The sequence below is a fragment of the Zootermopsis nevadensis genome, unplaced genomic scaffold, assembly GCF_977971745.1.
Source record: "Zootermopsis nevadensis isolate Lab colony 2312 unplaced genomic scaffold, Znev_1.0 Znev_ptg000021l, whole genome shotgun sequence".
In the NCBI taxonomy this organism is placed as follows: domain Eukaryota; kingdom Metazoa; phylum Arthropoda; class Insecta; order Blattodea; family Termopsidae; genus Zootermopsis; species Zootermopsis nevadensis.
The window spans coordinates 12,761,342-12,777,413 of record NW_028259153.1 but is presented as its reverse complement, the minus strand read 5'-3'; the positions used below and the strand labels follow the sequence as shown (position 1 = coordinate 12,777,413).

Below are 16,072 nucleotides of genomic sequence, written 5' to 3'. Positions count from 1 at the left end.
GTACAATTCCTGTGATCTATATAAAGACACCAGAAGAAGTTTATTAGCTATTTGTGAGTGAAGTGTACTGGTTTACCTGAAACGAAACAGAAAAATTAATCTGAAAATCCAGTGCCTGGATCTCAACAAGCCTACCCGATGACGATATTATCACCAATTTTATCGTTCATCATTACAAAATCATGATCATATTACTGCCTTATAAAATTCCTCCTTTAAAGTAATTGGATGTCTTCTCGGAACATTCCAGAAGACAGTCATATTCATTTATGCCAACAAGAAAACCTGAAATCTCACCGAAATTTTCTAGGGCGGTCAGTCGTGTTAAAGTTGAGCAGAAAGTCAATGTTTCAAAGACCAGGTAGCCTCTGCAACATTCATGCGCCGTGAAAGAACAAATCTTTCGCCGAGATTACTTTTATTAATGACAGATTAAGTAAGGTCAATAGTGGACGTTTTTATTAACGATGTTGAACCTTTCGTGTTCTGCAGCCAATGCAGAAGTTTCGAGGCCGATATGCGTCAATTTTTCCTTCTCAATGTTTTCTTTTCTTTCTGATTTCGCGTGTTCCCTCGCTTCTGGACATAAATTCGAATTCAGACGCCATGTTTCATCTGCCATGGGGTAGGGAGATTTCACAAAACGATCCTCAAATTTTAATGGGGAGATTATGGCAAGGAGTATGTTGACATGCAGCGATGAAAAACAACACAAACATTTATTATCTCGAGGGAATCGAACTCACAATCCCGCGCGACCACTGGGATCAGTCAGTCCCCGTGTCAGTTCAGCTCGTCTTATTTTCATACCAAGAATAATCAGATCACTAACCTCTGACCCCAACATTCTGACAGATGATCTGTTACGACTCAGGCTTCTGTAAGTAGGAACAGTCGTTCCGTAACCTCTAACCCTGAGAGCAGAGGCGTTGTCTCCATTGTCATTTGATCTCGATTTTGGGGTGCTGTATCCACTGAGGGGAGTCAGTGACCTCTCGCCGTTATAACGACCATAGCTATCATCCCCGTATCTTCTGCTGTAGCGACTGCCATTCCTCGCTGTAGGTGTGTTGTACCCACTGGTGATACTCTGTGTGTCACTGTCTCCATTTAGTCGCGTGTAGTTCAGAGTAGAACCATCGACACTGTCCAGAGTCCCTCGCCGTCGGCTAGCTGTCGTCGTATCGCTCTGACGCCGGTAGCTGTCCAACATCCCTAAATCCTCACAAGAACTCTGAGGCGTTGAAGACGAAGCTGTGTAAGAAGCTTCTTCTTTAGCTACGGGGCAAGAATATATTGAGAAGTGATACGCTGCTTGGCGAGGCAACCTCAGGGCTGAGAATACGTGCAAAGGCTCAAAGTGGCGTATTCCTGTTTCGTCTAACACAGTGTAAGGAATCTGTCCCGTGAGAACGGCCCTAGCGTTCTCTCTAGGTATGATAGCCTGCAATCCTTGTTTCAGAATCAGCAATGTCCCTGCTGATTGTTGATTTCTAGAAAACAGAAAATCCTCCATTGCCAGGATGTTGTTGGAGTGAATCAACACGCTAGGAATGTCCTTGGATGACTCCAGTGGCAGGCGGTCTTCTTCAGTCACTGCCATTAAAGCGGCACTTTCACGCACCAGTTCCCTGATTTGTGGATTAGCCCTCGCTATCTCAGGGTCACTCTGCAGCAGCCCCAACGCCAGGCTGAGGCTGGGCCGCTTCTCTGCCAACTGACGCATAACTGTGAGACGACGCAGAATGGCCATGGTAAGACGATCACTGGCTAGAACCTGCGTAGACTGGGGATCAGAAAGGACTTCGACGAGATCAGCTACAACGTCTGACATACCAAGGGCACGTGCTAGGCCTGCTGCCTGCATCAAAAGTCCTCTCAGACCTCCCTGATCGAGGTCCTCGTCCTTCTCACCTAAAGCTTCTTCCTGAATCATTTCTCGTATCCGCTGCTCGCTACGCTCCTGAACAACACTAACAATTGCCTTCCGCAAAGTTTCCGTCGCACTTTCCTCTGCGTTGGCATCTTCAACATATTCTGACACTCTATGCAGAACTCGTTCCACAAAGTCCGGATTACCATGAGAAAGATGTTTGAACGCCGACTCTAATGTTACTTCTCTTGTGTCAGCCGTAATTTCTTCTTTCCCGCAAGGTTCAGCGTTCTGTTTCAACAAAACGGATATTTTCTCCATTATATTGTCTTCTGTGTTCTGTTCGGACAGGATATCCTTTAGAATATCCAGCTTATTAAAATTCACCTCGTGCAAGATACCATTCACTCCACCCACTGTAGCCCCTTTCGGTTTGACGTCAACAGACGGAATGTCTAAAGAAACTTGACGACCCAGTGACATTCCTGCTTCCGACAATTGTCGGAGCATTCGCGAATCAATAGACATTTCCCACTCACTCGCGGGGCCGTACGACGCGGTCACTGGCATGGGGCGCAGGAGTTGCAGTTCTTCTGGTGTTATTTCAAAGACCTGCACGGAGAATTCGAAACCACCTTCCGGGGTATCTTGAAGATCGTGAGCAACAAAGCGCAAAGAGCCATCTTGCGTCTGAACAGTCTGTCCAGGGACAAACTTCACTTTGTTATCTTCAGTCTCCACAATCCGTCCTGGTACAAAGCGAGGTCCGTCAGGAGTATCCAGCACCTCACCGGGCACAAATTTCGAACCTTCTTCTGTCGATATCACTTGCCCCGGTATGAAAGTTGGCCCGGCTTTCGTGTCAACAATCTGACCTGGAACAAATCTCATGCCCTCAGAGGTCTCCATTGTCTGACCAGGAATAAATTTCTGACCAGCTTTTGTTTCTATTATTTGCCCGGGAACAAACTTTGCCCCCTCCGATGTTTCCACTACCTGACCTGGCACAAACTGTTCCCCTTGTTCTGTCATCACTACCTGCCCCGGAACGAACTTCTCAATTCCAGGTTCTGTCTCAATAATAGTACCAGGAACAAATTTAACTTTACCATCCGTAGCGCGTTGTAGCTTTCCTGGCACAATTTTTCCGGCTGGCAGTCCGCTGGCAGTTTGACCGGGAAAGAACTCCACACCGTGCAAAGTCTGCACAACGTGTCCAAAGAAAGTTGAAACGGAAGACGACGAAATACCTGATCGCGGGTTGATTGCTTTTAGCCCTTCTTGAGGAACTTCAATAACCTCATCCAATATTACTTCTTCTAATTTCTTTGCCGCAGCGAATTCGATGCAATTATTTTCGGAAACAAAAGCTTTCCCCGGAACAAATGTACTTCCTCCAGCTGCACTGTTTAATATTTGGCCTTCCACGAACTTTATTCCGTCTGGAGTCTGTAAAGCTTTCCCAGGCACAAACTTCGAAATGACCCCGTCTTTTTCTGCAACAGTTACTCCAGGGACAAACTGCAGGCATCCTTCTGCCGTCTTTGCTATCTGTCCAGGAATGAACTTGGGGCCTTCAGGAGTCATAACAGTTTGGCCGGCCACGAACCTGACCTTATCTTCCTTCCTCACAGTCTGACCAGGTATGAATTCCCAGACCCCATCCTTCGTCTGAACACTCTGACCTGCAATGAATATCTCTTCGCCCTGTGCCGTTGCCACAGTCTGCCCAGGCACAAACTTGGGGCCGTCAGAGGTCAGAACTGTTTGACCTGGAACAAACTTATAGTCTGACGTGACAGCACTTTTTATAGGTTCTTTGGACATGTTCTCTGTGTCCGTTTTTGTCACTTCCTTACCGTCAATTCCCTCACTGGCCAATTCTTTCTCAGCAACTGAAATATCCTTTTCCAAAATCAGCTGGCCCGGTATGAATCTAGGCCCATCCGGTGTTATTACTGTCTGGCCGGCCACAAATCTCGATCCATCTGGCGTATGAACAGTCTGACCTGCAACGAATCTTTCCCCTTCTCTTGTAGTTAAGGTTTGGCCTGCTACAAACACTGGCACAGTATTCCCTCCGCCCTCCTCTGTGACTACTAGAACCTTGTGCCCTGGTATTAGAACAGGATTATCCGATCCTGGAGATTTAACAGTAAAACCAGGTACAAACTGAGGTCCTGATGGTGTCTGCAATGTTTGGCCTGGCACAAAAACAGGTCCCTTAGACGTCTCTACAGTCTGGCCCACCACAAATCTCTTTGCGGTGTCCATATTAACTACCAGTCCCTGAATTTTATGACCGTTTTCGCCCAGTTCTGTTATAATGCCATGTTCAATTAGAGTTACTAGTTCCGGTATCTCATTAACCTTTGGTACCATGCATTTCACTTCCTCCTTTGCTTCAACAAACACCTTTTTAACACCCGACGTTTTTAATAATGCTTCAGAATCCTTGAGCTCCATCAGTGCATTCAGGACTTCCGGTTCTGGTTCTGATATTAGTGGGGTAAATGGTGCCACAGATGGAATTGGTTCAAAGCCAGCTGTTTCTCCAAATTCACCTAGAATCTGTGACTGAACAATACCTGGTAGTGACTCGCCAAGGTTCAATATCTGGGCACGGACTGACGCCGGTTCGGGTAGAGAGGTAATTATAGGGGTGCCACATGGTTTGCTCTCAAATGCGTCCCAGTCCCAGTCTTCTATGAGAGGCTTGATGAGGTCCCTCCAGTCCCCACTGCACATAAGGAGGCTTGTCTCCGAGCGAGAGAATCTGGGATCGAACCTCTTCCAATTATTCAACATTGCTCTCTCCTCTTCTTCCGTCATGGTATCGTCAAACTTCTTGTCCTTCTGTTCTTCTGGTTTGGCTTCCTCCTTCAGGTCGACTTCCTTTTCGGTTTCTTCCTTCATCTTTTCTACAACCTTCGCCTTCTTCAGTTCATTTAATTCAATCTCTCTTCTGATTTCAATATCTGCTTCTATCTCCTTCTCTTCAAAAATTTTCTTCATGTTATCTAATGCTTCAGGACACTTCCTCTTTCTCTTTTTAGCGGTAATTTCTTCCTTCTCTAATTCTCTTACAACATCTGCGTTGGGGCCTTCTCCATCATATAGTTCTGAATTTTTATCAATCTTTGGCTCAACGTTTTTGAAATCCAACGAAATATCTTTTCCTTCTTTCAGTTTGAAGACAACCGTGTCGGAATCTTTCGACAGCATGACATCACGAACGTCGCCGTCTCTGACTGCTGCTTCCAGAGCCGATGGAAACACGAGGCTGCATCTTCGTTCTTCCACGACGTACACAAAACGAGAGTCATCTTCAGGAAATGAAACCATGCGACCATCTTTTGTTGCTAGCAGTTCCATCATTATCTTCTGGTGATCAGAAGAACCCTCCATTACTGGCAAGACATAGCGATAGTCACATAAAACAACATGGCGTCTCCTTTTATCGCGAGTCTCAACTTTCGGTACAAACTGATGAGCAGCTTCGTTGTTCGTGATCTTGCATTTCCCGCGCAATTTCTTGGACTTACTGATTAGAGTGACAGGAATGTAATGGTGACCGGGAAGGCCATAAGATTTGCCTGTGATGCGGCAAAGTCGCTTTGCATCTGCAGGGGAAATGGGCGGCAATAGTGGGAAGTAGTTCGATTTGGGAAGCCCACGGCTTCTCCCTGTAATTCGGCAGAATGTGGACATACTGTTTAACCTGCACGTAACCCCAGAACCTACTGCTTAACGTCAAATTAAATAAATTCAATTTGTTTTAAAATTAAATATATCTTCGGTATTCACATATATAAAGCCGCACATAATATCGGTGAAATATCTGAACCAGTTCAATGTTTCAGGCGTAAATATGAAAACTGGTTCATTCTTCTATAATTAAACAGACCTCAGAAAAATCTAAGATTCACTCTCATTCCAGGTAAAATATTTCACTGAATAAGAAAGATGGCGTTAGTTACATTCATAAATTATTAAATACACTCAATTTTGACCTCATCAATTCTGAGCACGTGGTAATTGCGACTAATATTCGCATAGCCAATAAGACGGAATGGTTGTGGTGACGGAACATACAAAGCAATTAGCACACAATGCAATGAAAACGCGTCACAAAAGCAGTCTTTCAACTTCACTTAATAAAATGTCTTCCGAAGGCTTCCAGATCTTGTCCTTCCACTCCCCAGAAGCAGTAATAAATAATCCAGACGGCAGTGAATTGCTCTAATATAAAATTCAGCTGGTTTTTCTTCAAACACGGGTGTTGATTGTCGATAGCCTTGATGTCAGTTTCAACAGGTTGTGTTAAGTGCCTCCGTTAGTTTTTCGTGGCAATTTTACATCATGGAGGCAACAAAACAAAAGATTAACGTTTCGAGATTAAACAATGGAATGCAGTCCATTGTTAAACGTAGTTCGTTGCATCAGATGTCGGTAGTTTCGTTGCATTGTGTATTGATCGCAGTGAACATCCTAAACACACGTCTGGCGCCGTCCGGAGCCGCCTGCAACTGATAAACCTAAGGTAAGTGTGTGTTGAATGTACCCCACCGAACAAAAAGACGAAGATGCCCGAATGCTTCCGACGACACGACGTCTGCAAATACCTTCACTCTTTTTCTGTCCTATAGCTGAAGAAACTTTGACGGCACACCGCAACACAAATGCGTCTTAATAACGGTCAAGGTTAGAAAGGAATTGGCTGACTCACTTCTGCACCTCGGCTAGATCGATTCTAGGCCACTCAATTTTGAGAATGCGTCAAGGGTCCCAAGCAGACACGAGGTACTAATCTGTGGTCTGTAACCAGTTTAACCAAAACATAGAAACTATAGTGAAAAAGTTGCTATCTGTGTATCCTCAGTCAATTGATTCACCGATTGTTACGGACTAGCGGTTTCGTATTCGAGAAGTTCCGGGTTCAAATATCGACCCTGAGACCTGTAATTCTGAGGCCCTTCGCGATTTTATACACTCCTTCCACGGAAATACCACGATAGCATCTTAAAGTACGCAACTACTGCTTTCCTTCACAATCTTTTTTCAATTCATTATCCACAAATCTTTGTATTCTTTGATGTCATAGCCGAAAATCTAACCAACTTAAAAGCGTCGTTAAAAACAAGGAATAAACCCTCAATCTGTTATAATATTTTTAAAACTATACTGCATACATATTACTATTTAAAAAGGTAGCAATCTCGTTGCACAGTTCTGAAAGACAGAGATTCGATGTCCTGATTCCAGTCTGGCAATGTAATAATTCTTAACTAGATTGATGTAAGCCAATATAAGTAAAAGGGCATTGTGTATAGTGAATACAGGAAGGCACATTGAACAGGCAAACGATTATACATTTTTCTATAGAAAAGAGAATGGTAATCACTTTAGGACAAGTTTCTTGGGGCACACAAAGGAATCGACTCAATTTAACCGGCAAATTTTTATGGCAGGTGAACACTAGATAGCGTGAGTTTGAGTACAGGGTCCGGAAGATAATGCTTGGATCTGTAAAGCCCGGTCTACACGTAACGTCTTATCGTACGTTTTGTTTCATCAGTTAAGATGGTCAGGTAAAACTTACCAAAATCTCATGTCCACACTATTTACGTTTTAGCTACCGTTTTCTGCTCAGTTTCATAGATACCATGGATGAAGTATTATTTGTAGCGATAATTTCATTGTGTCTCGTGAAATTGAAAAGAAAGAAAGTTGTTCGTAGCTCACGGTGGTCTAGAGGATGGTTGCTAAAGAGGGGCAGATTCTCTCATGTGAATTTGCTTCGGGAATTACGTCATGAACCTGAAGATTGGCGTAATTATTTACGAATGGATACGGACACTTATTTGAAATGACTATCGTTAGTAACTCCAGAAATACAAAAAAAGGACACTACCATGAGAAGGGCTATCACACCCCATGAGAGACTGACTGCTACTCTAAGATTTCTAGCGACAGGTAGAAGCTACAAAGACTGACGTTTTACCGGAAAACAATGCTCTAACCGATCCGTTTTCTGAGAGACGTCCGTCTTCATTCAGTTCAGGCAAAACGTCCGTTTCTCTGTCTATACGTAACATTTTGACTGATACGGCTTAACTGATCAAACAAAACGTACGATAAGACGTTACGTGTAGACCAGGATTAAGGGATAAAATAATAGAAGCTGGATAAAACTGCATAATGAAATTTATGTGTTCGTTATGAAATACTGTTAGGGTAATAAAAATTAATCAAGATGAAATGGAAGAGACACGCATCGGAGAGATTAGAAATGCATACAAAACTTCTGAAGTGAGAAAACCACTTGGAAGGCAAAAGCTCATGTGGGGATTACATAAAATTTGGTCTTGAAGAATTTAGGTGTAAAGATACAGTCTTGATTCGGCTGGCTCAGGAGGAGCTACAATAGACGGCCCTTGAGAATATGATGATAATTCTTAGGGTTCCATAAAAGGCGAGTAATTTCTTAGTTTCTCAAGAATAGTTCTGCTAAGCAGAGTTAATTTTTGGCCAAGAGATTATTTATTGGTGGCACAATCTAGCAGAAATCCTAAATATTTTCATTGCTTTCCATTTGGAGCAAACAATATAGAAATTATTTAATAATGAAGAAGTGACAAGGCTTTAAGACCCATTCACCTATTGTCCATTATGAACCAAGAAGTCTACCCCTGGCCGGGGGGGGGGGGAGCGACAGTAGCGTGAAACCGGCCACTCACATCCATCTACTGCACGTGTTAAGAATGCCTGGAACGTTACTTCCACGCCCCCATACATCTTCCTGGCATGGTATTTAAGAACAGGAGAACAATTTTACCTTTTATCTTCACGCGGAGTACGAGATATACTGGGGCCAACACGGCCCATATTTGGGCCCAGCAATTTTTGGTGTAGACGAAGAAGTGAGAAAGACTACGAAAAATATGTCGAGATTCGAAAGTAAAGTGGATGAATAAATGTTCATCACAATATTCGAACTGACTTCAAGGAAGCTTTGACGCAGTACCGACTTAATTTTGTGTTCCCCGACAGATGGCGAGTGCTTACTGATTTATATCTAAGAAGGTGACTGTCCAAAACGTTGAGGTATACCAGACTAATACCAGGTAGTCAGAACTGTGAACCGAAATATGTCGCTGTTGCGTAACAATTTATTTTTAGTTTCTGTGTACATTGAAGCACTGCAAGAAAAATACGGTTCTTAATTTTATTTCCAGAACTTCTTGTCAAAGGTCATGTCTGCGTGGATAAATCTGGTTTAGGAATATGTGTCGCTCAGTTTTCAGAGCGTAAGAGACACGGATTATTCTTCAAAATAAAATATTAATTTCGGCTTACGCTTTTGACTGCTTTATGAATGGAGTTCTTAGAAATGCTTTTAACAGGCAGTGGTGACATGACAGAACCATTCTTCTTCCGAGTTTCTATAATATACTGTTACACGTTAGTTAAGTTTCTGGTTCATATTTTAATGATTTGATTACTGTCAATGCATTCCTCAATAAGTAGTTGCATTATGTATCGTTTATTTACATGTTAAAGGAGCTTCTACCTTGTAGGATTTGAGGTTTTCACTGCGGCAAGTTTAAGATGGCTGTCTTGTGGTTTGTTTGGCCGTGTAGTCTGGTATAAGTTTGCCGACGTTTCAGAGATATTTGCTGCTCCATCATCAGGATGTGATTTACTGCCTCCATCATCAAGCCAATAGCCCTGATGATGGAGGCAGCATGGACCTCTGAAACATCTGCAAACTTCTACCAGACTACACGGCGCAACAACCCAGAAGACAACCATCTTCAACTTATGCTCTGCAGTAACGCCACAGTAACATGACTGCAATCCCAAAAAACAGTAATCGTGTTAAAAAAAAGTACTTGTTAAAATACAACCTGATCCGACAGGTTTATGATCTATGTAGGGGATTTCCCGGGCACGTTATTGCTGCTAGCCTTTCGAGTCACTTCCGTCTGGTGCCAAATTTAGCTGTCGGTTCAACGCACAGGTCATTGTTTGCAAGCCCTTGAAACAACAAATATAGACAGACTCCTTCCCAGCTACACAGACTTCGATATAAATCGGTCACTGTCGATCAAGTTCAAAGCCAAAATCGGGTATAGAAACATTACACCTTTAACAATTATTCATAGAACATGTTGTTTGTATATCTATTTTATAACAGCTGCTGAGTTTATGTGGCGAAAAATACGAACGATAACGATGACTGAATGATAATTCGGTTACATGGAAAAGGAATCGGTTGTGCCTAATTTAAGGAAATGTACAGACCACTAGCATTAGTTTGAGTACTCCTGTAAAACTGTGTTGACGATTTACAAGATTACATTTGCCAGAGAGGTTTCACCAACTTCAGGAACTTGGTAAAATCATGAAGGAACTCAGGACAGACGTTCCCCTGTCGTAATTCGAAAATGTTTTTACATCAAATGGCATTCATCCACGCTACACTGTACCATCCAGCGTTTCTTGTGTATGTTGTTTAATTAACGATGCTGAGAATGTGATTACGTTATTTAGCTTCGTATGAGACGTGCTAAGACGCAGAGTTATAGAAGAACATGGTTGTGAGCTACTATACCCCACTATATCATAATTTCTCTGATGCAACTACGAAAATCCTAAGAGATTAGTCAGAACAGACGGTCGTCGCAGTCCATATTCGAACCGGATATCTTCCGAAAGCGAAGAGCTACTGCTAATCACTGTATCGCAACATTCGAATATATTTTTCGGCAGTTGTTGGAGAAGAGAGAGAGAGAGATAATAATGTATAAGGCAGTGGTCAGGCAGATATGTGAGGTCTATAAAACGGCGTCCACTGTTGACAGATTCGCGGTTCGCTGAAACGTGTCCACCAACCACCAACTTCATTTCAGTAAACGCAACACTTGTCACTTTAAAATTGGAAACAGAAATCCCGCTGAAGGTCAAATCCCTGCTAGTGGCAGGCAGCCAATTCCTCCAAAATGCCATATTGCTCTTACGTAAGTTCGTTCCCGCAATATTTCTCATACTTCCTGCTACGTCAGCACTTCGCTCGCGCGCTAGCATGTGTTTCAACAATTGTCCTAAAATATACAGGCTTACAGACAGCGGAGTTTATTATGGCTGTCAGTACAGTCAAAGAAAGGAAATTACTATGCAGACCAAATTCGGTTAAATAAATTATACAGAAAGCAACCACTTGGAAGGACATGAAGTTGGACAATACAGTGTTTACCATTTCAAATGCAAAAATACAACAACGCACAAAAATAAAATCAGAAGCAGGTGTACCCCCATGTAACAGATACTTAAATCCTCACCTAGTGACAATCGAATCTAGGTCTTCTTAAGTCTATGCCGCTGTTCATGCCAGTTGCACCAAGCTGTGCATAGCATATTCATGAGCAGAACATGTGTTCTTTCTTCCCCTCGAAACATTTGCTGCAATGCGCAACCTGACAAGGAAGTCCCGAGTCCAAGTTGATAATACACCGAGCCCCGTGTGTATTCGGCAACTTCTCCAGCACGGTCGCCAGGCAGGCAGTCAGACAACAGGCGCTGCTATTTCTTACGACGGCAACAGATGTGCCCTGCAGAAATGCTAACTTAACGGCATGGGGCGTATTCTATGAACATAATTATCCACTTACATTCCATTAACAAACGAATGTGTTCATTAACCAGAGAAATTGTAAATTGCGAAGTTCAGCAGGAACAAACAACAACCTTCATAAAAAGAACACACCGATTACAGTAGTAGCGCAGGCTTACGCAGAACCAACAACTGGATCGTGGATTCGAATTCCGCTTGGTGAATGGATGCGCGTCTATGTCTGCACAAACATTCAAAACACCCCCAAGTTAAAGCCGGAAATATCTGCCTCTCCTAGGTAGAATAAACACTTGCGGCTTAAGAATCGTGTCCCACAGGGCAGACTGAGTGTTACACCACTGCCAAAATTTCTTCGATATGGCATACAGACACAGACAAATATGCTTCACAGTCACATTTTATGAGGATGAGTGACTGCTCTCTAATATACACAGAGCAGGGTATTAATAGTGACTACAACATCGGGTTTACCACACAATTTCAAAAATAGCAGCAGTATCTGAAGTTGCTAGTCAGCTCTTGGTTTCTCTATTGCCTAAAAGATGGCAGTATGTTATAATCGTGTAGCCACGTTCTCATTTATATTTAGAACGCATCTCTTATGTTAAAACAGTGGGGAGTACTTCGCTGGATGAGTAAATAAGGAGCTTACTGAAAGAACTTCGTATAAATGCTCTTAATTTCCAATGAAGTACTTAAAAATGGGCCAGTCTTTTGTCACTAGGTAACTTTCTCGGCACCAGAAGTGAATTGTGGACAGATACACAGAAATGACAACCAGTTGTGATGGTTGGAATCGTTGTGTTGCTCATTTAACTTGTTAACAAATGACACTCTTCAGGCGCAGATGATTTTTATTTACATTTTCACATATCTTCTTCCTCATGATAAGCTCAAAGTAAGGACTGAGAAGTCCGAAAGTCTGAGTCATCTCTACAGCTCACTATTTTACAGTTACACAATAATGAAGAACACATTAGCATTAAAATAGCATCTGTGTTGTGGCTGTGTACGGATCAACACCCATCATCCCCTTGCAAAACAACAAAGGACTGCTTAAGACAATAATTTGGGAAAATAATCTTAGAGTGTTGAATATAACGAAACTCATGAGCACCGTCAAGGACAAAAGTTTCGCGAAGTACAGTTTAGGAACCATTGGCATTAAAGCAAAGAGTAAAACCATATAGACTATTAACAGATAACACACCTTCACCCCTTTCGTTGTGTTATGAAAAATACGGCAGTCGATTGACCCTTCGAAGCCGAAGCTCATCTAAATAATATGTAAAAACATAGCTGGTATCTCAAAGAAAATACAGAACACATCTTCACTACAAAAACATCAACTGGTTCATGAATTTGTATGAAATAGTCGCTGTTTATTCTGAGAATCGTATGAAACTCATAATAAACTCTCTACACAATAATACAGTAACTGAATTTTAAAGTAGGTGGTACCACTGGGCTTTACCAACACAATTTGATATTTTATCTTTCATATATAAATGCATTTATTCTTATCTTTAAACGTTATTTGTATCTCAGGAAATGTGTTATGTTGTTTTTTCTGAGATGGAAAACGATTCTATGTTGTAGCTCTCTGTGGCAGTGAAAATTACCTCCTCTATGTCCACGGCGCCTCCAGAGTGCCCGAACACAGTCACGTGATGCTCCTCTTTCGTCGTCACGACCGTCCGACGCGCAAGAACTGAACTGAGTTCCTCGCTGAATGCTGCAAGAAACATTTCCGCTCTTGTAAGACAGGCACATCGCAGGGAAAAATTATGAAGTCGCCGTTTATTTTATGCGTACTTTGTACAAAGGACAAAGATGAAAGATGTGTTTGTCGAAAGTGTGCATTTGTCCCCATGTTTCATCTCCAAAAGTACTTTAAGAACTGATATTAAATTTGGTGGAAATAACTTATAACAAGATCATAGATTTTCGCACAGCATAAAGGAAGCTAGCGCTTTAGCCAGAATTTCGTCACTGACGTTTGTAAACAGGGGATTCCTACCTAGTGACTTTCCTCTACGGAAACCCACGTAGATATTCATATAAAATGCCCGTTATTGTTGCCCCATTTTAACCAAATATGAAATGTGTCGACAAATTTTAGTCAAACTACCCAATACAACATTTCGTTAAAACCCAGCTGAGAAAACATTTGACTTGTAGGTCTCTTGGTAGGGGCTAAGGTACAAAACTGTGGGGTCAAAAGTCACAGACCCCAGGCAAGTAAGATGTCGCTGGTACCATTTGCGTGTGTCCAAGATCTAATCCTAGAGAACGGGCCAGAATTTTTACGCCATGATCACATTTCCTAACTTGGAGTTTAACTGAAGTGTAGCCTTAAGTTCAGAAGCTCTTCAATGTACTTGGGAACATGATTCACTTGTGAGTAAAGAATGCTCACCCTCCTTCCGCTTGGTGGACACCGAGTAACTCGAAGTCGTAAAGCTAGAGGCCATGGTTTACCCGACGGCTGCCATAAGCTTATAGTTGTACCACCAACTGCAACATGAATCAAAAGAGATCCTGAGTTTATCAACGAAACCTTCGTTAACAGAGGGAAAAAACATAATTTTAACAGGCAGACATGAAAAAGGAACTGGTAGAACACTAGACACTGCAAATTTGTTCCGTTGATCGGTCGGTTATTTGGCAACGATGTATCAGTTCCGGAGATCATATAACGCCAAATGCCTCGTCGGAACAAGAAGTTTATAAGACATTGTTGTCTAGCGATATCCAATTCGACTTCATCCGTCGTCGAAAATCTGATCGAAGACACCGACTATCAAAACTGAGATAGGAGATGGCTGTCTTTTGGGTTGCAGCGCTGGGCAGACTGGAAGGATTTTATCAATGTTTCAGAGGGCCATGCTGCCTCCATCACCAGGCAGCAACGACCTCTGAAACGTTGGTAAACTTCTACAACCCAGAAGATAACCATCTTTGTAACCGCCGTGAAAACCTCAAATCCTACTTAAAACAGCTATTTCGTAATTTTTCTCATATCCTGAGATTGTACCACGAACTATCCTTTAAAATTTACGTCCTGTGCAACTGATAAAGTGTTAAAATAAATCAATATAGGAAGTTCACAAGTCAAGGTACAAGTGGGGTCTCCGTTATGTCCACGGAAATTGCTGCTTGGGGTATGCAGTTTAATAACAGGACAGGTAGACATACAGAGGCCGATCGTAAGTGCGGGAAATGTTCCCTCGGAACACTAATGACGCAATTGACATGGCAGGAGGCCAGCCGCACGACACGTGTCAACAGTACTTATGAAGTGTTTCAATGTGCTACATGTTGATTGGCTTTTCATTTAATTCCTGAAGTGCTGAGTTCTTATTTTATTTATAAGGACCGGATACTATTTTAAGACGTGGTTTCACTTTACTTCTCTCATTTAAATTATTTCATTTTCAGAAAATCAAGAGATAATTCAAAACAACATCTCCCGAATACAGCTGCAACAAAAGAGACGAAACGTTTTGTAGGGGCCAAGGACTGGACAAGTATTAAACACAATCCACATTACAATTTCAAGTCGATTTACAATGTCAATAGAATGCATTGAGGCCCTCTTTCGAAATTAATCCTTAGGGATAAGTTATGAACCAAAGTGACTCAGGAGTGTGTCCAGTGGCCGTCTTCTACATTAGCGATGCTGAACCTTCTAGCTCTATAATCAGAGTAAAAGATTACAGATTAACTGCAAGAAGAAACCAATAATGACCTTAAACAGATGGAGCTCTTCACTGCTCGATGATACTGATTATAAATTTACTCCTGGCTTCTACTGTGTCGGTAACTTCACTTTGAGTACAATTTACTCCACCTTGTTTTAGATTAAATCGACTTTCTTGTAAGTCATACACACGACTCTTGAATTAGGTCGTTGCCCTTTCAGAAAGAGTTATGCTGCGTATGAATTCCCAGTTCTACCGTCTCACTTCCCTCAACAATAAGAAGCCGAGGCGGCAGTCACTCCACACTGCTGTCGACACCACACCTCACTCACACCAGACAATATCGCGCGTCTACCAGACGCGTCCGTCAGTCCGTCTGATCCGAACAGCCTGCTTGTGTTATTTATGTTTCCCGATTGATTCAGGGGTGTGAGGCGGGTCCCCCACATCAAACATCGACATACTCTCAGATAACAAAATAGGTTACAAGTAAAGACAAAGGAAACGTTGAACATGGCTGTCCGCTACAAGTTCACCGACGTTTCAAAGGCGCTTGCCACCGCCCTGATCATGGCAAATTACACGGCGAAATAACATAGAAGACAGCCATGAAAATACTCGCCACCATACGAACAACTAGAAATCTCGCAAAGATAAGTTTATTTTCAATGAGTAAGCATAAAGCCTTCACCCCTACTTACCAATTGGATACAGGGTGGCCCCGCAGCAACAGAGATAAACTGTCGGATTCATATTTCTAGAGTCACAATTGTGAACAATACATGAACACAGAATCGTATATTGGTTATTCAGTTCACAGTCTGTCATGTATCTAAGGAAAATAATGTTACGTAATGA

The 16,072-nt window shown here is 42.3% G+C and overlaps 1 protein-coding gene across 6 annotated transcripts in view; it reads right to left on the bottom strand.

The window, feature by feature from the left end:
- The window catches only part of LOC110841541 (Obscurin), a 122,179-nt gene that overhangs the window by 99,951 nt on the left and 6,156 nt on the right, over window positions 1–16,072 (bottom strand). For 3 of the 6 annotated variants that reach the window (XM_087352857.1, XM_087352858.1, XM_087352859.1), the window contains exon 1: window positions 833–6,400. In XM_087352857.1, the coding sequence (XP_087208983.1) occupies window positions 833–5,584 (4,752 nt within the window). In that variant the 5' untranslated portion in view covers window positions 5,585–6,400. Of the gene's footprint in view, window positions 1–832; window positions 6,407–13,132; window positions 13,246–13,929; window positions 14,028–16,072 lie in introns of those variants that run through there. The other 3 variants (XM_087352862.1, XM_087352861.1, XM_087352860.1) reach the window with 3 other exon arrangements.